Raw genomic sequence first — 23,184 nt, forward strand, 5'->3', positions numbered from 1 at the left:
AGTCTCAATGCTGCGTCCTTGCTTTTATTTAATACTTTTTAAAACCACCCAGGAGCAAAAAAAAAAAAAAAAGAGGCAGAAATACAAGTTGTCCGAAATGCATTTACAGCAGTAAACAAACAAGTGTTTAATAATAATAACAACAAATTCTACACGTTGCTTATATTTCATTACACAAAAACCTCCGCACGAGAAAATGTGCGTTTTTCACGTGATCAGACACAAGCAAGCGATTGCAGATTTCTCCTGTTCAATTGAACTTGAGACGAGTTGAGTTAAATTCAAAAGTTGAGTGAAGAAAAAAAAAAACAAAAAAAAACAGCACACGTGAAAGCACCTGCAACTATGCAGCCCCAGACATAGTAAAGATATAATGGACGCAAACGAATCCGTTCAAGCACCCTGCCCCATAAATAAAAAAAGTAGCACTCTAAAATATCAGACTTCATAAAAACAGACAGTAATGATAAGGTTTAAAACATAATAATCTATCCAATAGTTTTGTCACATTTTCATGACGTTTTCCTTCAACAGTATGCGTCATGGCCACCTGGGGGTAGTATAATACACAGACAAACACTGAGACGGTCAGAGCTCAGTAAGATGTGTTGAGTTTGGTCTTCACAGAGGATAAAGAATATATGCTTGTGCATATTCTTATACCGTCTGTCTACATGTGTTGCTCCACTGTTTTTGTCTAGATAGCCATTGCTTCTAAAACCACTAAAAAGATCCAAGTTTGTTTTTGGTCAGCTGCCTCCATGTGACCACAAAAACAAAACACTGTGAAGAAATGTCAAATGTGTCCACATGATCTAATGACAATCTGACAAATTTTGGTCAAATAAGCCCCGAATCGCAAAAGACGACCATGTGGTGGACCCTCTCACTGCGACTTCCTGGCGGCGGCAGCGCGCTGGGCAGCGTCCAAAGCGGCCATGTTCTGAGAGGCTGTCACCAGGTGCACTGCGCTGATGCAGGACTTCATCACGCACACCACGCCGCTCGCTACAAGAGCGAAGTACACTAGTGCTGAAAAACACACCAGCAACATTGGTTTTAAAACAGACAGGGATATCTCAGGGCATCCACAGAAAAACATTTTACAAAAGTATAAAAATTGTGTGTGGAAGTTACCACTGGGTTCTTGCAGGTGATGAAGAATGTAGAGCAGGCAGAAGAAAAGCTCATTGCCCATGCACATGAAGAACAGAACCACCTGCACACACATACACAACACTTGTCAGTGCTCCAAGCACGCACGCTTGACCTCTTCTCTGAAAATATGGTTGGCGGTAGAGGACACACAAAAAATGTGCCAAGTGTTATGTGCCAAGTGGCAACTGTGACCTTGTTAGTGTAGTAGATGCGCAGCAGAGGGTTTCCAGACAGGTCGATGCTCTTGTGACTGGCCGAGCCCTTGACTGTCGAGCTGCACACACGTACAACGCATGGTTAGCGAGCGCGGCAGGCGGGAAGGGGCGGGGCCGTCCCACAGGAAGCGTGGAACCTGTGCAGGTGCAGCCAGTGGCTGGCGATGTCCAAGCACATGCTGAGCTGGAAGAGGAACGCGTAGGATGGGTAGAGTAGTGCCAGGTTGACCAGTAGGCACATGGTGGCGCAGCGGTCCGTCAGCATGTCCAACATGGCGCCGAACTGTGTCGCTGCCAAACACACACACGCGCGCTCCTCGTCATTATCATCAAATTAGTTAAACAAATTAAAAAAAGAAATCATCCGGAGCAATAAACTCAAATGCACGTACATTGGTTGAGGGCCCGCGCGGCATGGCCGTCAAAGGCGTCCAGCAGACCACTGAGCATATAGCAGAAAGCGGCGGGAATCGGGCAGCAGGGCATCAGGAGGAAGGACACCAGCGCCAGTACAATGCGGGCGTAACCTGCATGCAAGCAAAACAACACATTTCTCAACATGATCAAGAAATGAAAGCAAACAGCAGAACTTGTCTGACAGCGCTGAAAATGCACAAACATAAATGGATTATGATTCTGTTCCTGGTTTGATCAAATCGTGGACAGATAAAAGACCAAAGTGTTGATCGCTGTTTTTCAAGGTGAAAACAGATGTTTGAAAACGTTTTGATTCACCACAAAGACAATCGGTCTGCTTTCATGAACAGCTACAGAAATCAGAGGTTTACAGTTGAGAGGCTGAAATCAGAGAAGGTATTTTTTTGTTATTGTTGTCGGAATACGTTGATGAGAAATGTTGCTTGACATCTTTAAAAGTGACATCATAAGATGACATGCGGAAGAGAACATTTAACTTAGGTTTCACCTTGGAAGATACGTATTGTAGTGGTTTTAATGTATGTTTAATTTTAATGTGTCTAAAGATCATAGATCAATAATCCTACCCAACAGGGGTAGGAGGGGTATATGAAGCAGATCACTAATCATTCAAATAAAATTGTGACGTTTGCAAAATGTTTTGTGATATTCATTTGCCATTTAGTAGCAATTGGCAGCAGGTAGCTTAGCTTCTTCCCTCCGGTGTTCCGCGTCACAAACTCACCGATCAGATTAGGAACGAAGAGGAAAATATTTTCTTGTGTCATCTTTGCGTTTGGAAGTCGCCGAGATGTAAAAGTGTTTTGTCTTGTTTTTTTAGATTGTTGTGGCTAAATCGTGGAAAGAAGCTCACTGAAGACTTCCTTGTCGTCAAGCTACCGCTCAAGTCTTCAAACAAGACAGTCATTTCCGGTATGTTTGCGTTTCACTAAAACACGGGACCTAACGAAACACACGATAAACGATTCTTTTTAGCGACTCATGTTTTCACTGGAAATTTTTAGCAGACACTCATTTTTGTGAGAAGACTTAATGCGGGAATCATTCCGGTGAGGAACTCAATATTTTTGTTTTCATATGTATTTTTGATAGTTGTGTTTCCGGTATCGTGAGCAAGACTGGTTGTGACGTCACATCGGCACCTCCCCTTTAAACGCCACAGGTCTATTTTTAGCTTCGTCGTCGCCAGTCTGAACCCTGCAAGCGTCGATGTTGATTATAATTCATTATATTATTATTTAAGGACGGCGCAGTGGCGGTTACAAAAAAAGGCAACGGCAAGTGTTTAAAATATTGAAACAAGAAAGGAATCATCAAAAAACAAAAATAAAAACATTTTTACAAAATGCTAGGTAACTAATAGAATTTGGGGAAGAGGACAGTAACGCGACAAAAAAATCCAAAACAATATGTACTGATGTTTGTTTATTTTCCAAAAGTATTTTGTTACGTTTCTGTACAATTGTTTTCCCCTTAAGGTTTCCTTTTTTTTTTCCCACGGTCACGTGTAAAGAAATCCTGATGTTTGAGAAGAGAAGCATCCTAAAGCATGTTTGCAATGGTGAGCCCCTCTCTTCCTGACTTCAAAACTAGAAAAATAATCTTTGCACCGTCCGCCTGTGGGAAACGAGGAGTGCATCGTATCCGCCTCATTTCCCTAAACTTTTACTCCTTTAACGGGAGAGCCGAGAAAACAAGTGTGCTTCCTTTTTCCCATTACTTTTTGTGCCTTTTCAAGCTTCAACTCACCAAAGGAAAAATGTTACAACGGAACACAAAAAACAAGTCAAAAGGTGAAATGTCGCTCATTTGTCAGACGAGCCGAACATTCTTTGACCATCAGTGCAAATGAGGTAGACGTGACAAGACAACCAAAAACGGCCTTTGCACTCCTCCGCCACGGCGGGAGGAAGCGGCCTGATGATGCTTCTGCACTTCTACCCCTGCGGACACGCAGGCGCACGCACACACACAACAAAAACAAAATCAAGTCAAGTTGAACATGGCACCAAAGGATTGTGGGATTGCTCCACATGCTAATACTGACACGAGAACAAGGAATGCTGGGAAATGGACTTCATGTCATTCTGTCACAGCAACGCTGCACTGCGCTTATTCTTCCCCACAGAGTGGTCAACATTGGCAGTCACATTTTGGAAGAAGAAAAAAAAAAAAAACAACTTAGCATTAAAGCTGCATTCCGCAGAATGTTGCGTTTCTAACCGCTACTGGCACCTGTGGACCAAAAACAAAATCTGAGAAACTGTGGGGGTCTGAGGAATGTAAAATGGATGTAGTATCCATTACAGCAAAATGGACACCACTCTAAAGGAACAACGAGCTTACATGAGAACGCGCATGTCGCCACATCAGCAGAAATATCCACTGTGAACATCTAAAGTGTTAATCTGTGTGACTCATAAATGGTCCAATGAAAAGGATATTAAAGATATTTTGGGGCAAAATCCTGCGGAATGCAGCTTTAAAAAATGGCATCCGACATAAATACGACAGCAGTAGCATCTATTGGTCTAGTAGGTCACATGACAAAATAATCCTTATAATTGCAAAGATGCTCTTTGAGTTAGTACGGCTATGTACACTGGCGCAATGTTCACATTGAGATTCAACAGATGCTATCAGAAATGAGCATAAAGCAAGTTTGTGGGTAACCCGAAGGTGGGGAATGAGGCTGAAATGCAGCGTACTGTAACGTGTGGTGATGTCATCACACCACGCCACAACGGAACAGGTGCTTGTGTTGTGACGTAACATGCTAGTTACAACACGTGCCGCGTCATAACAGCGTGCTAGCATAAAATAACCAGACTTAAAGTAATGTGACATGACGTAGCCTGCTAGTTGAGTAAACAAGCATGTTTTCTCTCCCTAAAAGTCTTAGTTATAAAAATAACTTTTTAAAATGAACCCCCACAAAGAAATCAAATCACTGAGTTTACGCTGGACGGTGCAGACAAAGCTAAACTAAGCTAACTACAAATTGGAGCTAGCTGGGATGTCTTTTTTTTATTTTCCAACCCACAGCAAATAGCTAAGCTAAGCCAACTGCACGTCGAAGAGACTGGGCGAGCGCTAAGCTAACTCGCCAAAGTGAAGGGAAGACTGGCACGTGGAGTGGTTTGTTGATGTGGCTATCTAGACAATCTCTGCTCAACAGCATCAAACACGAAAAGAAGAGAAGAGCCTATTTACAAAGTGGGAGTGGTTTCAAAAAAGCACCGCTCGCTGAGAGGAAGCGCCACGCGACGTCCGAGAGCAAAATCTCAAACTTGGTCTTGTGCAACAAAAACTGCAAACGACACGTGAAGCAATTAAAAATGAAAAGTTGACAGTCTCTGGGCGGAATCCTCACGAGTAGGACAGGTGCGAGCCGTTGGAAATGTGCGACGTGACCGATGTGCTCCGGCTCAAGCCGCCGTCGCTGCCGCCACCGCCGCCCGGCCCTCCCGAGGCCGTCCGGCGCAGAGGCTGGGGGCTGTTCCTGAGGGCCATCAAGCCGGGGCCACGTACTCCGAGGCCGCCGCCGCCGTAGCCTCCCTGAGATGAAGATGACGAGGAGGCCGAGGACGGAGGGGAGGACGGGAGCGAGACGGGTGGAGGCACAGGAGGGGGCGGCAGCAGGGCCAGGGACTGGGAGGAGGCGTGGGACGACAGATGGGGGTGATGGTGGTGGTGCCCGCCCTGGGAATGATGGGAATAGTGGCCGCCGCTCCCTGCCCACTCCCTTGCACGATCCCTCTCGTCGCGGTAGAGGTGCGGCGTGCTCTGGTGGTGCTGGTAGTGCTGGGGGAGGTAGTGAGGCTGGGGCATCGGCGGCTGCTGCTGCTGCAACTGCTGGTGATGGTGGTGGTGGTGGTGCGAAGAAGATGATGAAGACGACGCAGAGGAGGACGACGATGACGCCCTGCCGCCCTTCCCGCTGTCGCCGTCCCTCCCGAAGCCGTGCGACGACACCACCGACTCCGTTCGGACGAAGCTGCCGCTGTGGTTCTGACCGCGCCAAGATGGTGTGGCTACAGAGTTCTGCACACTGTGGCTCCAGTGGCTTCCCGAGCGAGGCACGGGGCGCGAGGGCCAGCCCCCCGAGCCTGAGGAGGTGCTGGGGGCGGGGTAGCCTTGGTTGTAGGCCTCGGCCGGGATGCCGCTCAGCGCCATGCTGCTAAAGCCCAGACGCATGCTCTCCGAGTCGAAGGCCTCGATCTCGTGAGCCTGCCGCTCCAGAAGCGTCCGGATACGCTCTGAGCGCTCGTTCTGCAAGGACAGCATCTCCTCCTCGATCTGAAAGCCGCAAGACGCCATCGTCAGGGGCGAACTCTAAAACACGGCGGTGGCGGCGGCCGTACCCGTTGCTCGAGCAGCGCGCGGCGTATGGACACTCTCTGCTCAAGCTCCTTGATCTCACGCTCGTGCTGCGTGTCGGTGTGCATCTTGATCTTGCTCTGGTAGGCGTTGAGCAGCTCCAGCTCCTGCTGCAGTTGCATGCGGAGCACCTGGTACTCCGCCTCCTGGCTCTCGTCCAGTCGAAGCTGCGGCGGGACAACAAATTCTCGTCAGAGGTGCGGGCAGGTAGCAGTCGAGGTGCGGCGGAGTGCAAGGTGCGCGGGGGGGTGTTTCCTTGCCTTACTCACAGCCTGCGTGGACAGCATATCGTTGATGGAGTGGTCGTACTGCTCAGCCAGGATGGCCAGCTTGCGCGTCTGCTCCTCCTTGACGCGCTTGAGCACGGCCTTGTGGTCCGACTTGGGCGTGCTCTCTAGGAGGTGGTTGCGCAAGGCTTTGTACTGACGTGTCTGGATCTTGCACGTCTCCTGGAACTGACGCTTGATCTGCAGCTCTTTGGACTGCAACGCAAAAGCAGCACAGCGTCAGGACTCCTCACATGACTTGACACAAAGAGGACATCGATTTGGACTCACCTTGAGGCTTTTGGGCTGCTGCCGCACCTCCACGGTGTGCTTCTGGCGCAGTTCTTGCTCTCGCCGCTTGTTGTACTCCATCTGGTTGGTCAGCTCCGTCTGGTGCTGCGTTCGGATCAGCTCGGCGCGGGTCCGCTGCACTAAGCCCAGTTGCCGGAACTCCAGCTCCTGGGTGGACTCGTGGTGGCGCAGCAGCATGGCGCACTCCAGATCCTTCTGGGTCTGCTTCTTGTTCAGGTCCTGTTGGGAGAGGTGGGGGCACAAAGATCAAGCAGAGAAGGCGATGGAAGGGTGTGACTGCTACATTTGGTAAGTGGGCCCTCAGACCTGATCCCATTTTTAGAAGGAGCACTTTGGGGCGGTACCTCTCTGAGTAGATCCTGCTCCAGGTTGTGTCGAGCCAGCAGCATTTTCCTCTTGTATTGCCGACACTGCAACTCGTAGTACTGCCTTTGCCTCCGGAGCAGACTGGCCTCCTCCTCCGCCTGCATCTGCTGCAGACACTCCTTCTGCCGGATCAGCCACTCCTGCTTCTCCCGCTTCGGGGTAGACTGGTTCTCGTTCAGCTCCTGTCGGGGTTTGGAGGGACGCCGTCAGATGCGAAACCCAGGCGGTTGTCCGCCGAGCTGGCCGATGTTTCTTGCCTCTTTCAGCTGGTCCTTGCGCTGGCGATACTGGCGCTTTTGCGACTCCAGTAAGCTGGTGAGTTCTTTCTTCTGCTGGCCCAGAATGTGCTGCTGGAACTTCTTCTCCTCTGCCAGGGCTGCTTTGGTCTACAGAGAAAAGGGAAGTGAATGGATTGAAGTGGGAGAGATTTTGTTTTGAAGTCCTGGCGCTCACCTCCTTCTCCAGGATGGCCTGGTGCTTCTTGACCAGTTTGTCGGCCTCTGAGGAGAAACTATTCCTCTGGTTCTCTAGCTCCTTGTCCAGCTTGAGCTGATGCTCGTCCATCTCAGCCTTCAGCTTGTTCTCCAGGCCCATCAGCTGCTTCTGGTGCTGTCGCCGCATGCGCTTGTATCCCGACATCTGCTCCCGCAGGGCAGAGCCCTGCTCGTGCTCCTGGATCTGTCGGGTCACCTGCAGATGGGACGGGAGTTGACTGTAATGCGGGTTTGGTCGCAGGAAAAGGAGGAGGTGGGCCGGTCGTACCAAGGAGGCAGTTCGGATGGTGGCGAAGTGGTCTCGGTTGCGGTAGTAGGCTCTGCGACGGCCGGCGGAGGGAGCCTGGGGCTGCTCCAGCTCCGGCTGGTATGGGTCATCGTAGATGTTGTCCTGCACCTGAGCATCGTCAGACTTAAACTAGTTGAAATGCGTTGAAATGGTTTTACTCCTCGCATATGTTTTAAAAAACGTTTTTGACATTGTCCATTAGCAATTTTCAAGAAGAAGTTGAGTGGCGGTTATTGCGTCCTTACCGTGGGCCGGTGGATGATGGAGCTGTTGGAGGTGACCGTGTGCTCTCCCTCCTGCATCATGGCCATCTCGCCGCTGCTGTCATCGGAGACGTCGGCCAGGCTGTTGACGGAGCTGCTCTGGGAGCTGGCCGAGATGGACATGCTGGGCACCGACTGCGAGCTCTCCATGCTGTTAACCGTGCCCGTGCGCAGCAGGTACTGCTCCACTTCCTGATGCGCAAACACACACACGTATGACATCTTTCAGAAACCCGCGAAGCGCTCTATCAGCTCACCTCCTCGTCCTCCGCTCCTTCAGACATGGGGCCATTCTGCTGCGTCTCCTGGAAGAGGATCTTCTTCATCTTGCGGTACTGCAGGTTGTCCAACTCGCGCACGGCGTCCTTGGTTCGGGCGATCAGGTCCATGACCACCGTCAGGGGACGCTCGCGGCACAGGAAGCGATGCTGGACAAACACGCGGCGGCGAGGAGTTTAATAACACAGAAAGCCATTATAGAAGCAAATGCTGTTATCCCCCGCTATCGCACGTTTTTCTGGTAAACATCAATTTGATTCCGAGACCAAAAAGAAACCCAAAACATTGTGTCTTGGTCAAAGAGAGTAAGCGGTTTTGTTTTAAGTTTCTAACTGATGAATGTTCTCACATTGAGCAGCACATTGGAGGTGGGCCGGTCCTGCGGAATCTTCTGCAGACAGGAGTCCACAAAGTTGCGGAAGGAATCGGACCTGACAGAAAGAAAGCAAGGGAGTTAGGGCGTCCGCCGATGAGCAGAAAAGCAAAAGGCCTCACCAGTGATTGGACTGCAGGATGGGGCTCTCATTCTGAGCAATGTGGTATAAGGCACTCATGGCGTTCATGTTGAACAGGGGGGGCTTCCTCTCCGCTGTGACAACACAATTGTACATTTTTAGCCCATCTTATGGACTTCCATAAAAGACTTGCATCCAACAATGGAAACATTTTCATTTCAACCACAAAGTGATTGTGGAGGAATTGCTAGACTTGATGTGTAGCTTGTTTAAATGCTGATCGATTGCTCTCGTACCCAGCTCGATGCAGGTGATGCCCAGCGACCACACGTCCACTTTGCCGTCGTACTGCCCCTCGTCCATAGCCAGGATCACCTCTGGGGCCATCCTGCGCACATACAAATACACAAAATAGTGTTGAAGATAATCAAAGTGGCTGTCGAAAAGTGCGGACTCACCAGTAGGGCGTCCCCACAAAGGAGTTGGCGGGGGCCACGATGGAAGCGGAGCCAAAGTCGCCCAGTTTGACTTGACCAGGCTCCGTCAGCAGGATGTTACCTGCTTTCACATCTCTGGGGGAGGCAACACTCCGGTCACATGGTTGGAACATGTGACACAAATGAATGAAATGTAAGAGGTCACCTGTGGATCATGTTGTGAGAGTGCAGGTAGGCCAGCCCCAGCAATGCGCCGTGGGTAATAGCAGCAATCTCCACCTCCTGCAGAGGCTTTTTGTGAACTGGAAACGACGAGCGTGTTAGACGCCAGTAAAAAGAGTCGAGCGGCGGCGGCCACCAGAACAGGTGCCGACTCACCTTCGAGGAGGTCGGAGGCGGAGCCCAGGCAGTACTCCATCACCAGCTGCACACACAGTAGACGTGCTTTGAAAAACAAATCTTGAAAACTTTGCGTGGGTTACATAGTGGTCAACTCATACATTGCTTAGCGCATAAAAAATGTTTGCTCTTTAGGTTTTTTTCTCTTCCAGGATTTGCTTTATTTCTCCTGATAAAAATACATTGTTGCATAAAGGTACACCAAAACAGCGTCAAAGTAAGTGGTGAGGTCGTACCCATGCCGTGTGCTCCTTCAGGTAACATCCTCGATACTCGATGGTGTTTGGATGGCGAAGTTTCTGCAAGAACTTGACCTCTTTGATGATGTCCTGCCACTTCTGCACAGTGACACGGCGCAAGCAAGTTAGGTCAAGCGAGCCTCGCTTTCGTAGGGCTCATCAGCGTGGCTTCGGCTCACCTCGTTTGTCTGCTTGCCGCTGTACGACATCTTCTTGATGGCCACCACCTCATTGTTGCGCACGTCTCGGGCCTGAAGGTGAGTCAGCCGACGGAGATGGTGAGGCTTGGCCAGTCAAAATGGTTTGATAGAGGCGGCGAGAGAACAACTCACAAAGTAGACGGCTCCAAAGCTGCCGTGGCCGATCTCCCTGAGGTCGGCGAAGAGCTTCTCCGGGTCATCTCTGCAGAAGAGGTCGGCCACGTCCGGGTCCTTCAGACTGCCCGCCCGTGCGCTCGAGGGCATGGCCAGGGCCTAGCGGGGGAACCAGAGTGCCAAAAGCAGAACATCATACAATGTTACATCATCTTCATCTGTGCGCACTCGGGATGCGCTCCCACATGGCTGGGATGTGAAAGGCGGTGGAAGAGGAAGGCATGCGGAGCAGCGTAGGAGCAACAAAATGGCAGCGCATGAATGTTTTTTTTATACAATAAAAGCGCCTGATACAGAAAGGTGGCATCAGTACTCGGTTATCCCTAAAAAAGTTAGATTTTATATACTAGGCACCCTACTTTTTTGCCTTTACAATGAATACAGGACCAGTTTGACCCTGTTACAGATTCTTTTGCATGTATGTAAGATCATCTGCGGCGTTATCTCAGCCGTTTAGAAGAGTGTGAGGAGAGCGTGTGGAGCATTTGGACGTCGTTCAAGCGTGTTGCCGCGCTTGTGACAGGAAACATCATCAGCAGGCAGCCGCGAATGATTCAGTGAGCGCACAAAAAAAGCCTGTGGGCCACTCGAACGCCCCCCCCCCCCCACTGTACGCGCAGGCATTCTTTCAAAATTTCCATGTATACATCCAGCGGGAGGGAAGGAAGGAAGACGACGTAACAGCCTGACAAACAAAGCGGCGGCACAAGGAAACGAGCGGCCGCAAAGCAGAGCACAAACTAAAGCAGGAAGTTAAAGACGCAGCGTTGTGTCTTTGTTTGGCCACAAAGCCTTCCATGACTCATGTGCATTGCTTAGTCAGCGGTGCCTAATGAGCGTCGTCACGTGACTCTTGTTACACGTTTGGATAATGCGAGCTGACGCAGCAGCATTCAAAAGGCGCAAAAAGAGCCTGAATCCAGAGGAAAAGAGACCAATCTTGTATAAGGCTTGGGTGACTGCTACCGCTTGCCAATCAGGCCAGGATGTACCAGAACATTACGTAATAAGAAGTGCCTCTCCATAAGACTTTTTTTCATCCAAGTTCACCATCGACTGGACCTGGAACCACGTCATAGATGGCACAAATTGACTTATCGCCAGTAGATAGTCAGTGTTCTCCACAAAGATTGGCACTATTGGTTAAGATGTACCAAAATGTGACAGAAATGTTAAGGGAAATCTCATTAGAAGTCCACACAAAGCCGGAAGCCTGATCGGAACCACAAATCTCAGAACTGCATACAACCTGACAATACTGACTTCAAAAGACGCCACACTGGATCGGGACCAGCTGTGACGTCAGCAGAGCTAACCCGCGATTTAGCATGACAGCTCCTATTCAAAAGACACAAAATATGAAGGCAACCTTGGCTACTGCGAGCCGAACACAAATGGACGATTGTTCCCAGGCAGACGGAGCCACTTTGTCCTATTTTACATTCCGCTTTGTGCACTTTGTCCAAAAGTGGGTCAGCCGGAATACTGGCTGGCAATGAGCGGAGACGCGTGACGAGAGAGCGCTTGAACATCCATGTCACCACTGCGGCCCGTTCGGAAACACTTTAATTACTTGATTTTTTTTTATTATTATTATTTGTTTTGCTTGTTTGTTGCAGATTTTTACTCACCGCGGCTTACTGCAGTTCCGCTGCGGAACGAAAAAACAAGCGCTTTGCAGTGGAGCTAACGAGCTTGCGTCCTCATAGTGGCAGCGGCGCGACATCCACACGACGTTCGCTCATAGCCTCTCGAGCTCAAAATCACACGACAAACGCAATAAATAACTCAAGTGTATTCCAGCGGGGGCGACTGGAAACTTTCAACTCGTACTAAACGTTAGCTTAGCCTAGCTAGCTGCTAACATTAGCTTAGCTGTTCTGCCGGGTGTGGCTGTTGTTCGCTCACGAAGCTCCGCTTCCGGTCCAATACGTCCCACTTGAGAGGAATACTCAAAGACGGGCTGTTTAAAATCTCTCTTTAAAACATTCTCCCCATCTTTGTCTGGGCTCTTTTCATCCGCCGTTTTTGTTCAAGATGGCACAGACAGATGGGGGCGGGGCTCCAAGTTCATGCTCGGAAACCATTTCATTTCTACATCCTGTCAGGCTTTGGATTCCAAAATAAAACCTCCCCTTCTAAATCTATCTGGCCTCCATCCAGTTGTTTGCCTACCTGTCTTTCTGTGCACCATAGTCCTCCATGGCACTTCAGAGCACTAGGTGGCAGTATTGTATCATGTAGCTGGCGATAATGCGCCACCAGAATAAGGAGATTTTAGAGAGTTTAGGAGCTCCCACATTATTCTGTTTCGTGAATACAGCACGGCCAATGTGCTTGCTTGTGATTGGTTACTGACCACGAAGTGAAACGCCGCTCCGCTCGCTCGCTGGTCGAAATTCGTCCTCGACCCAACTGGGCCGTAATCATTCCTTATTACGCCAATTCAGTTTGGAAGATTTGCTGAATGGAACTTTGGAAATTTTTACACCGAAACTCCTTTTGCTTGGCTCTGCTCTCCTTTTTTGTCCTGCTCGAGGCGCAAACGCTTAGTGATCACCAACAGGAAGGCGGCGGTGATAATGACGGCGGCTGGTCAGTTCTCTACTCGAGTCTGTTTTACATTACTTTGGTATCACCAGCAGAGACTGGTCGGTCAGGTTTTTCTTTTGTGAGCAGTCTATTTATTGTGATAAGGATTGCCCACATACAAAAAATAAGTTCATGTGTGCGTTTAGGTGGTGCGGGTCCCATCTGAGTGTGGAGGATGAAGGTCTGTGTAACTTGGAAGTGGTGGACGGCTCTTCGCTGTCATTGCGTCACTTCCTGGACAGGTCAGCCACATGTGTGCACCGGACTTCATTTCCTGGCACATAGGCTAGCTAGCTAGCTAGCAGAGCTGCTAACCCAATGTGATGTTGTTTCCATAGTTACGCGTACAGGATGCCGGTGGTCATCACAGGACTGACGGACAACGCCGTGGGTTTTTCTTTAGCATTTGCTTTCGCATTACATTTGTGTTTTTGTTTGTTTTTTTAGAAAAAAAATCCATATATATACAATATAATATATACAATTATTTGCTTGTTTTTATGTTTCAGGTTGAGTTTATTTTCTGTATGTTTGTCTTTCATGTTCTCTTTATTTTATTAGTCTAGTTTGACTTTTTATCATTAAACGAATTTTATATTTGGATTTGTTGAATTGTACTTACTGTTCATGTTGTAGAAATTCCGCTCTTTGTGCTCCAAGTGGAATTTACTGGCTGCATACGGTGAACGGCAAGTGCGTCTCAGTACAGCCAACACGTATTCGTACACCAAAGGTCAGCCGCCGCTGTCTTCCCATCATGTTTGGCAGGGCGCCACGTGACATCGTGTGATCTGGTGTGCCCACAGTGGACGTGTCCTTCAGGGACTACGTGAACGTCCTCCTCAGGCCGCAGTCGCCTGGCGTTCTGGGCAGCGGTGAGTCGGAGGTGAAAGACGAAGACATGATGAAAATGTGCTTTAGTCTTTGTTGTGCTTCTCTTTTCTATGCACGTTGGCGACCAGCAGACACTTTGTACATGTTCGGTGACAACAACCTGAGCGAGTGGCAGAGTCTTCTGGATGTTTACAAGCCGCCCCCCTTCTTGCTGCCGCACACCAGCCGAGCTTTCAGCTTTGGGGTTGCCGGTCCGTTGTAGCAACTTGGAGTCTTTAGAAAAAATGAAGACCGCAAAAACAAAGCTAAATTGTCCTTGTCCTCATCATCTACTGTTGTTCAGGTCCTGGAACCGGCGTCCCCTTCCACTGGCACGGCCCGGGATACTCGGAGGTCATCTACGGGAGGAAGGTAGGTCAATGGTCGTTGTCGTTAGGGATTTGACTGCCTGTCCTCCGTCAAGTTATCATGCAAGCCCACATTTCAGGTTTTCACCTGAGAAATTTCATCTTGTAAAATGTAAGCCCGTTTCAATGGGTGATCGCGTCACATGAGCATTTTTCATGATCAGCTTTCTTTGTTTTTGCTGGTCCAGCGCTGGTTCCTGTACCCGCCGGAACAGGAGCCCCACTTCCACCCCAACATTAGCACCCTCTCATGGCTGAGAAACATCTACCCGCATCTAAGCCCACGCCAGGCTCCGCTAGAGTGCACCATTCGACCTGGACAGGTATTCCGTACACTCGAGGCCTTCAAACTCATCTTCTTCCCTGTTTTCCAATAACATATATCTTAGACATAAATTCTGATCTAATGGTTCCCCTGGTTCTAAGTCCTCAGGCGCGTCATCAAAAATGTAACCTCAGTCAGTTAATTCAAAATTCCCACGTTTGTGACGCTTGAATAACCCTTGCATGGTTATTCTGATGCATTTTATTGGCTACGAGATCGAGAATTAGTAAAAGAAAACCTAAAAGATGTCGGCTTTCCCGCGTTTAACGGTAGAAATGTGCAACAGCGCTCTCGGCTTAATGGTTGAAACGTGGTAATGCACTCCCGGTTTATATGGGTTTCAATTGACACATGCATTTGTTTTCCTAACAACTACGACTACATTCTTGGAAAATTGACATCTCCTAAAATGAAATTTTGATTGTAACTAATTATGCTTGAGAAGCTGCACATGCTTGACGACTCCTTGTTTCTTGTCGTACTAACTTGACATTGTGCCCTCAGGTCCTATATTTCCCTGACCGCTGGTGGCACGCCACACTCAACCTGGACACCAGTGTCTTTATCTCTACATTCCTGGGATGAAGCTGATGAACACACGAACCATCTGACAAACTATACCTTTTCGGGACCCTTGATCTTATATGATGTTCAACTTTCATAAGATTAAACAAAAAATAAATTTTCTTGTCATCATCCTGTTGTAAAATGAGTAAACGTGGGCAGTGGTGACAGACAAGTTGTTGTGTGTGTCTGTGTGCGTGTAAGATGTGACCTCAACCAGAACTAGTCATAGTGTGCGTGTGTGTGTGAAGGAGGTGCCCAAGCTTTGGTACAATATAGACTTTTATTAGTTCACTCAATAAGAAATGAAAGTCAATGACAACTCAAGTTGAACATGTCAACACAGGAAGTTGTTCTCACAACAGCTGCCACAGCTCACCAAAATAAAAGCCGCGAAAGGAAGGCGTTCGCTCGGCCAGGTGTTTGGGCCGAAAATGGGCGCATCCAAGCGTGCACCAACATCGTGTTAATATCAATGTTCTTGGCTGCCTATAAAGACAGCGTGAAAAAGGGTCAAAGTTCAGAGTCCTACGTGAGTCCAAGGTGTTGAAAACAAAGTGAAAGACAGGACGTGCTTGGGGAATGTTTCAGATGATTTTATTGTTTTCTGTTTTCAGAATGGAAAAATAGAAGATTTAACAAACGTCTTCAATTCTCGAGCAGAAATGTGACCCAAAAGCCAAACCAAGCGCAGCCGCTTCCTTTGGCACTCGCCCCTCAAGTGCTTTTAATGTGAAAATACTTCGTGCCGAGTCGGCCGCGGGCCGGCTGACGGGGGCAGGGGTGGCTCTGTTGTCCGTCCGTGGCGTTCTGGTGCGCCAAAGCAACTAAAAGTCTGATTTTAGCCCCTCCCCCGCCGGCAGGGTCATCACAGCAATGCAACCGGGAGGCGAGAGGTGGACGGGGCTTTTATTTAAGGGAGAAGAGTTGTCCACAGGCTGTCAGGGGGGGGTGGGGGCAAGAAGAAGAGGAAAGGAGGGCCCCGGCAGACCGCAAGGTGGTGATGTCATCGTCTCTCATACGCAGACACTCATTATTGTCATCGTCATCATCGTCGTCGTCGTCATCATCATCATCATCATCTTACGTGAATCAAGTTGAGGCGTCGCCAGGCAGACGACGTCGTCCGTTTCGTCCCCAACGTCCATCCAGACGTCCAACGCACACGTGCCGCTAACCCGTCACGCTGAACTCATCTGAAAACAAACGCAAACCTTTAGCGGTACGACGGCTGCAACTTACAATTATTCTCCATCACTTTCCCCCAAATTATTCAGATGAAAATTTTAAAATGCGTGTCGGTGCACGGTTCGGACCAGGCCTGGCTCTTGAGCTTGCGCAGCTCCTTGGTGGCCCAGGTGGCCAACATTTTGGTCCGGTTGGTTTTGGAACGCCGTCCTTCCGTCAGCAGGTCGTTGATGAGCGGCCGAGCTTCCACCAGCTTCATCACGTCTTTGCCAAACGCCGTGCACAGGTCGCTGACGAACACGCACAATTGGGCTACATTTGCATACGGTCGGCTAGCCGGCGGGAGCCGAAGAGTGTTGTGTTGCGCCTTACCCGATGAGTCCGGCGGCATTGGCCACCACCACATCGGAGTGGTCGTCGTCCTCGGCAATGTGATGGATGAAGGACAGGATGAACTCTACGCGAGGCTGCACCAGCATCACGTCCGCTGACGCCACAACAACGACAAGTCACTCATTGGCCAGCCAGGCAAACAATCCTTCTCTCATCCATTGCGACACAACATTTAGATGCCCCAAAATTAAGTGGATGAGTGTCAACACACACGGATTTGGTACACAGTGGCCTCCAAGTAAATGAGAAATTGTTTTGTGGGGTCCCGCAAAACCAGCAAGCCGGGTGTTCATTGGCGCGAGGCCTGCAGCTTTCTGGGTGAAAAGACCCCAAATTTCTCTGTGATGTCAAAAAATCTTCCTGTTAAGACTGCAGACAGGAAGAGGAACTGACATCACATGTGTGATGGGCGGTCTCTTACGATGGACGTTCTCCTGGTCGCCCTTCAGACCCTGAATGATGCCCGTGTACGCCTCCAGGCAGCCCTCACGTAGATTGTTCAAGTAGTCCACCATGTCGTAGTCTGTCTGCGTACACACAACAATTTCCGTTCAGTCTTTGTGGCCTATGACATTGTTGTGCTGAACATGGATTCTATGGCTTCTCAACCAAAGACTTGAATATACAACAAATTATTTTGAGTGGCTTCACACATGGGTTGAAATGTTTACAATCAAGCTAGCTTGTTTTACTGTGAAAGATGGCGGCTCACCTTGTCCACTTGGGCCTGCGAGGCCTGCTGCAAGGTGTCCAGCACGATCTCCAGGTACTTCTTGAACTCGCCCCCGATGGCCATGGCGATGTCGCCAAACACAGACAGAATCTGCGGCTTCACCGACCGATGGACGTTCTCGTTCTGCGTGCGTGCAGACGTGTCAGAGGGGACGGACGGGGGAGGGATAGGCGGGGCTTGGCAACTCACCCCAAGGTTCTCCAGGAGGAGCTGCATGATCTCGTCGCAGTAGATCAGGATATTGGTCGACAGCGCTCGGCACAGGTCGCTCACCAAGCCCACGGTGGCCAGGCATACCTTCAATGGAATTCAGACGTGTTCAGCAATGTATGGTTCACAAAAGCTTGACATGTTTGTGGTACAACTACATTGCCCTCAATCCTACCTGGTACTCTGCGTAATTCTTGAGGCCAATGGTGAGGAAAGGCTTGAAGGCCTCCATGTACTTCTGGAATTCTGCGCCCAAAACTGCAAGATCAAATCATAAATGAATCCGACCTCAGAAAAAGCAGGTCGCCATCTGTCTCTTTGGCCGGCCAGCGTTACCTTCAACCAAGGTGGAGACGGCCATGAGGGCCTCCTGCTGCACACCTCCGGAACCGGCTGTGCTCTGGAACATCCGGAGCAGCGAGGCCATCACCACGTCTGAGATCTGAAGGGCGTCCTGATGCTGCACCTTCCGCAAAACGTTCTGCCAAAAAAAAAAAAAAAAAAAGTCATGTCAGAGCGTCAAGTGGCGCCGGCAGACGGGACGGACGAGAGGTCGGGCGGTGGCTGACCTGAAGCGTGGCGCACAGCAGCGACTGTAGGTCGTTGAACTGGATTCTGTCAGAGGTGCTCTGAATGTGCGACTGTGGAGGCAGGAAGTCGCATCATCATCATCATCATCATGCAGGACTATTTGGTGGAATGGGACTCCACGGTCTAATGAAAAGTGTTCTGACCTCCATCTGCAAGACCTGCTGCAGCCGCTCCATGATGACCAGCGTGGTCTTCTGCACAGCGGGGTAACAGTCCTTGGCACTGTTCTTCACAATCTCCATCAGCGCCTCGTAGGCAGCCGAGCGCAGGTTGTTCTGATGGCCGTCGGGTCTGCGCAGCGAGCGAAAGCCATGTGATCCAACTCGGCCGAGTGGAGCGTGAGAGGTGGCGGCGTGAGGCCGAGCGAGGCTGACCTGTCGGTGGTCTCCAGCAGCTTCTGGACGATGAGCTCAAAGGAGGATGACAGGCAGTAAGTGCTGGGTTCCTCCTGGTCCTCGGCTGCTTCCGTGGCCTCGTACGCCGCCTCCGCCAGAGACGAGAAGGCCTAAGGCGACCAGCGCAGGTCAGGCGTCAGCTTCAGGGGTCTGGAGCCCCGCCCCCGCCGCCAAGCCCACTCACCCAGCACACGTTGTTGGCCACCCGCGGCTCAGCCCCCAGGCCCTCGATCAGGCACTGCAGCAGCGGCGCAAGGTAGACTTCATTGATGACGGCCTCGGGCAGCAGCTCACAGATGCGGCCCACTGTCCACGCCGTGGTGTCCCTCACAACCACGCCGGGGTCCTTCATCAGCTCGATCAGCGTCGGCATCGCCTGCACCCAACAAAGTCAAAGTCTGTCTGACAGCCGGCGCGGCTTCTTCTGGCCTGCTAGACATCAAACGCGACCCACCTGGATGACCAGCGGTTTGAGCTGGTTTGGCTCGGGTCCTTCCAGGATGGAGCCGAAGGCCATGACGGAGGCGTCGCGGTAGCGCCAGTCTGGGTGTTTGATGTGCTCTTTGATGAAGGGCAAGATGTGCGGCACCACGTCGTCCTCACAGCACGTGGATAGCAGCATGAGGCAAACACCCGCCGCCTTGCACGGGTTCCAGTCGTCGTCGTCATCGTTCTCGTCCTGGGGGCCGTGGACCAACGTCAAAAAGACCGTGTGGAAGGCAGGTAGTCACGCAGACCCAAACTTACCTGCTTGATGAGGGTTTGCGTCAGGATTGGGACCAGGTACTGGAGCGCTCCCTTGGCGTAGAACTTCGATGTGTGTTCTGGAGGGCGACCCTGCTCTGACGCCTGCTTGACACAAGGAGCACAGGAGCCGGCCGTCACTGTCAATTCACTCATTGCTTCCACCCTCATCACTACAGCGAGTTTTTCTACACAGATGAGCGCAGCCCTAAAACAAGTCAATCTCACCTAGTGAAACAACAAATCACACGAATGATCATCAGATCCGTTCAATTTTCGAGTGGGCATCAATCGTTGACGCATTGTCGGGACACGCTCACAAACCTCAGACGCCTCAATGGCGAGATCCATCTCCTCGTCGCAAACGTTGGACCAGAACTCGATGCCCTGGAGCGCAACCTCGTCGATCTCGCTCTTCATGGCCTCTATGGTGATCTGGAAACACAAACAAACCAGAATTTGCCCGCCGTTGGGTCGATGTACAATTTTGGGTCACCAGTTTGGTTCGCGGCCATTCTTACTGCAAACAGAGCCGGGCCCATGTAGGCCTCCATGTACTGGTAGTACAAAGACATGATCTTGACCAAGTTCTGAAGGGCCGCCACCCGCACCTAAAGACACGCATCGCATGATCAGCCGCGTGTGACCGGATGGGAGCTTTTGGCAGACCTGGCGAGACTCACTCGGGTGTCTGGACACTGCGTGGCTTCGCAGACCACCTGCATGATGACGTGCCTCTCAGTCTGCGACACACACACACACAGCCAGCAAACATGAGCAAGCGAGCAGTCAGGCAACCTGAAGGGCAACCCAGCGATGGCGACAGCGCACCTCCTTGTCAAAGTTGGCTTTGGTGAACTCCAGCGAGTTGAGGAGCGCATTGGTGGCGGCCAGTTTGACGTTGTTGCTGGGCTCCTCCTTCCTCATGCCCTGGATGATGGCTGTCAGGATCTGGTTGCCATTTTCCTGAAGCTGCTCGGGATCCTGACGAAGAATTCATAGTGACAAAAACTTTTTTTCCCCTCAACTCAAGGAATTAAAAAAAACAAAAAATAAAAACACAAACTGGTTGTGATGAGGGTTCTAAAGTTGATCTGTGGGAAGACAACTGCCCATGTTTGTGTATTTGGCAGTTAACTCACAATGTCCTGACAGATGTAACCAATGGCCTCCAGGGTGGACTCCTTCATGTGCTCGGTGCTGGACGGGCCCGTCACGTTGGCGACCAGCTGCGGGATGAGCTCAGGCCACTGGTGGACGGGAATCTCGGCGCAGGCAATGCCAGCTACACACTGCGACGCCGAGCTGGGCCGGTATGTCTCCGTGCCCAACGTCTGCAGAACCTGCATGGTGCAGAGGAGGGAACCCAACACATTTGGGAGTGTGTGACTTTTAGGTGGTGTCTTTTAGGTTGTTTGATTTTTTTCTGGATCAAGACCTCATTTATATAGTTTTTGATCTGGCACAACTTACGTAGTTTTTAATCTGGCAGCGAGCATTTGCATCCACGGCCAGCCATCTTTGCTGGTACTGAGCTTTGACATCTGGATCTTTGGAGGTCAGAGAGTTCTTCACCTGCAGGCCCGCCGCTACACGCGCCACCTGCGTGTTGCCAGGGTTGGCCAACACTTTGGACAACTCCACCAGGAAGGTCGGCTGATGGGACAATGAGTCAACAGTTAACAATATGACCGCTTCATTGCTACCCGATCACCACCTATGTGTTGTTGATTTAGGGTTAGCGTTAGAAAGGGTTCGATTGTACATATGATCAGAATGACAGCACATCAGTCTCAATTTGAGACCAAGCCCACAATGCATTGCGCGTCACGAGTCGTCTTTGAACTCTCATGGGAAACAAAAATAAAACATGACACGTTTGTTTAAGCTGAATAAATTCCTGATTGCCCTTGCCACAGTCAGTAGCCGTTACGGAAGTGTTCCCACTCGCCCGAAGCCAGCCACGGCAAGTTGAGGGTGTAGCCGGGAGGTCCTAATGCTAAGGCTAATGCTAAAGTTAGCGCCGGGCGGGCGGGCTCCGCGCAGGCGCGTGCACGCCCGTCCGTCCGCCTAGCGCGCCCGACTCACCAGGTTCTCTATGGCCGCCTGCTCCAGAAACTTCTGCGCCGCCTCCAGTTCATTCCGATCTGCATACAAGCAATCAACAATCCATGAAACTGCAAATCAATAAAACCCAGCACGGCGGGGTTCCAACGTGTGCGCTAGCCTGTAGGCACGCTAGCTTGCAAGACCCAGTCGGCGGCTCCCTCGATGGAGCAGAAGCACAAAATATACACTAGAAAAAGTTTACGGGGGGAACACTTGGACGTCGCTTCAGCACACAAGAGCGGATAGACATGCCGCTCGTCTCCCAAGTGCTCGCAAAAGAATGTTGGCGGCCGAATGCTACATGCTAAGGGGCTAGCCAGGTGGCTAACGGCATGGGCGGAAGACAAAAGTCAGGAGAAAACATGTTCGCGTCCGAGCTACATTAGGCTTTTAGCAGTCAACTCAACGCGCACTCGCCGAGCCCGAGGGGACCGCCTCACGTTAAGCGAACACCGGGTAGATGGCGTGCCAAGTGAGCCACCGTGAGGCCGTCCGTGGCGTATAGCTCAATGCTGGCTAACTCACTGGCTAGCTCGCTAACAGCCCCAAACTTTCACCGGTCGACCGGAGCCGCCCGGCCAAGTGAGGCCCCGCAGAGGCCTTGGTGCGGCGAATGTTTAGCCAGCCGCCAGGCCAATTAACACCGACAGCTACTTGCCTGGAGAGATGGTTTTCTCGAGGATTGTGATGAGCTCCATTCCGTCCGTCCACCGGCGTCCGGCAGCCGATAGCGCGCCCGACGAGAGTTTGGCTTAGACTGACTGACTCGAGCAGCTCGGTGAAGAGGCGGTTCCCGGTTTTGGGCGTGGAATGTTAGGGGAAATATCTCTTAAAAGTCGCTTTGCTGCTTTTGCTGCTGCAGGCGCTGCTCGTCTGGGTGTTGGTAGTGGTGAGCTGAGACCGCCTTGCCGCCGCCCGTTCGCATCTCTCGCTCGTGTTGCGTCGCGAGGGAAAGGCCGCGCGCTCCCGGTCGGCGGAAGGATATCGCACAACTGGGCCGTGCGCGCACCCGGCCGGCGGAAGAATAGGGCACCGCGGCTGATGCATTCAGCGACCGTCGGACTTGGTCGATGCCGCAGGGCGGAAACCCAAACAAGGCTTTTTTTCGACGTCTCCAGAGGCTCGGCTCGCTTCAGGACAGCTTAGACGTTTCCTATGACATTGGTATTTGTGACGAATTTGGTCATTTTCGTCGGTTTTGCACCGACGACAAAATGAAGCAGCGAGCCACTACAAGCTCCGGCGGAAGCGGGAGCAGTGAACGCAACGGAGCGAACACGTGTGATCCAGCTGTCGGCGAGGGCGCGTGCTCGTAATGATCACTGTTGTTTTTTTTAGTTGTTTTTACTTTATTGGTTTAAAAAATGACGTAGTTAAGTCGTTTTGCTTGAAGGGTTGAGTGAGAGACGCGGTTACGTCATCGGTTCGTGACACAAGTGATCGGACTTTGAAGACGCGTCTCCGTCATCACGTTTCGGCTGATGAGCAAGTTGACGTCACAGCTTCTTACTAGCAGTAGTATTCATCAATTTTTAGCATGTGCTTTTTAAAAGTTAGTATGTTCATATGGTCTTATTGCTTGTTAATTTGTTGCACCTTAATATTTACTTATTTAACTTAATTAGCATGTGTTTATTTGTTCGGATGAGTATTTGAACTTAGCTGGCGATGAGCAGAAACTTCATCTCCAGAAATAATTTTTCAGGAAACCAAACAAAAGAAGACTTTGGTTAAG

The 23,184-nt window shown here is 50.6% G+C and overlaps 4 protein-coding genes and 1 non-coding gene across 7 annotated transcripts; 1 reads left to right on the forward strand and 4 right to left on the reverse strand.

Moving 5' to 3' along the window:
- Nucleotides 1-4: 4 nt before the first annotated feature.
- Nucleotides 5-2,734, reverse strand: cdipt (CDP-diacylglycerol--inositol 3-phosphatidyltransferase (phosphatidylinositol synthase)). Its single transcript, XM_088357762.1, has 6 exons — nucleotides 2,536-2,734; nucleotides 1,766-1,900; nucleotides 1,511-1,664; nucleotides 1,351-1,432; nucleotides 1,138-1,219; nucleotides 5-1,032 (listed from the first exon to the last, which is right to left on the reverse strand). The coding sequence occupies exons 1-6, from the start codon at nucleotides 2,576-2,578 to the stop codon at nucleotides 887-889; spliced, it is 642 nt and encodes a 213-aa protein (XP_088213888.1). The 5' UTR covers nucleotides 2,579-2,734; the 3' UTR covers nucleotides 5-886.
- A 489-nt stretch (nucleotides 2,735-3,223) lies between these two features.
- Nucleotides 3,224-12,449, reverse strand: taok2a (TAO kinase 2a). Of its 3 annotated transcripts, none has more exons than XM_088357730.1 (20): nucleotides 12,230-12,449; nucleotides 10,323-10,463; nucleotides 10,170-10,241; nucleotides 9,988-10,089; nucleotides 9,731-9,776; nucleotides 9,558-9,654; nucleotides 9,374-9,487; nucleotides 9,212-9,303; nucleotides 8,956-9,049; nucleotides 8,810-8,891; nucleotides 8,439-8,609; nucleotides 8,164-8,373; nucleotides 7,898-8,026; nucleotides 7,589-7,825; nucleotides 7,393-7,521; nucleotides 7,114-7,317; nucleotides 6,749-6,988; nucleotides 6,452-6,673; nucleotides 6,176-6,358; nucleotides 3,224-6,110 (listed from the first exon to the last, which is right to left on the reverse strand). In XM_088357730.1, the coding sequence occupies exons 2-20, from the start codon at nucleotides 10,452-10,454 to the stop codon at nucleotides 5,181-5,183; spliced, it is 3,486 nt and encodes a 1,161-aa protein (XP_088213856.1). In that variant the 5' UTR covers nucleotides 10,455-10,463; nucleotides 12,230-12,449; the 3' UTR covers nucleotides 3,224-5,180. The 3 variants fall into 3 exon arrangements, with proteins under 3 accessions (XP_088213856.1, XP_088213857.1, XP_088213855.1); XM_088357731.1 differs by having other exon boundaries at nucleotides 6,461-6,673; nucleotides 11,996-12,449; XM_088357729.1 differs by having other exon boundaries at nucleotides 11,996-12,449.
- A 206-nt stretch (nucleotides 12,450-12,655) lies between these two features.
- jmjd8 (jumonji domain containing 8) lies at nucleotides 12,656-15,218 on the forward strand. The gene is made up of 9 exons (XM_088357756.1): nucleotides 12,656-12,959; nucleotides 13,103-13,198; nucleotides 13,295-13,343; nucleotides 13,593-13,689; nucleotides 13,763-13,831; nucleotides 13,922-14,041; nucleotides 14,134-14,201; nucleotides 14,386-14,520; nucleotides 15,027-15,218. The coding sequence occupies exons 1-9, from the start codon at nucleotides 12,832-12,834 to the stop codon at nucleotides 15,105-15,107; spliced, it is 843 nt and encodes a 280-aa protein (XP_088213882.1). The 5' UTR covers nucleotides 12,656-12,831; the 3' UTR covers nucleotides 15,108-15,218.
- Nucleotides 15,219-15,666: 448 nt separating this feature from the next.
- kpnb1 (karyopherin (importin) beta 1) lies at nucleotides 15,667-22,754 on the reverse strand. The gene is made up of 22 exons (XM_088357734.1): nucleotides 22,108-22,754; nucleotides 21,429-21,487; nucleotides 20,814-20,996; nucleotides 20,483-20,683; nucleotides 20,172-20,324; nucleotides 20,024-20,083; nucleotides 19,862-19,951; nucleotides 19,665-19,775; nucleotides 19,344-19,445; nucleotides 19,051-19,275; nucleotides 18,781-18,972; nucleotides 18,576-18,706; nucleotides 18,345-18,492; nucleotides 18,180-18,251; nucleotides 17,947-18,091; nucleotides 17,786-17,868; nucleotides 17,590-17,697; nucleotides 17,380-17,523; nucleotides 17,089-17,194; nucleotides 16,647-16,761; nucleotides 16,403-16,564; nucleotides 15,667-16,282 (listed from the first exon to the last, which is right to left on the reverse strand). Coding segments are annotated over exons 1-22 (2,631 nt in total). The 5' UTR covers nucleotides 22,148-22,754; the 3' UTR covers nucleotides 15,667-16,281.
- Nucleotides 16,921-17,064, reverse strand: LOC148383872 (small nucleolar RNA SNORA79). Its single transcript, XR_015853858.1, has one exon. It is a non-coding gene; the product is annotated as a small nucleolar RNA SNORA79 (small nucleolar RNA).
- Nucleotides 22,755-23,184: the final 430 nt, after the last annotated feature.

This window comes from Syngnathus floridae, chromosome 17, assembly GCF_059516105.1.
Source record: "Syngnathus floridae isolate MCC-2025c chromosome 17, RoL_Sflo_1.0, whole genome shotgun sequence".
Classification (NCBI taxonomy): Eukaryota; Metazoa; Chordata; class Actinopteri; order Syngnathiformes; family Syngnathidae; genus Syngnathus; species Syngnathus floridae.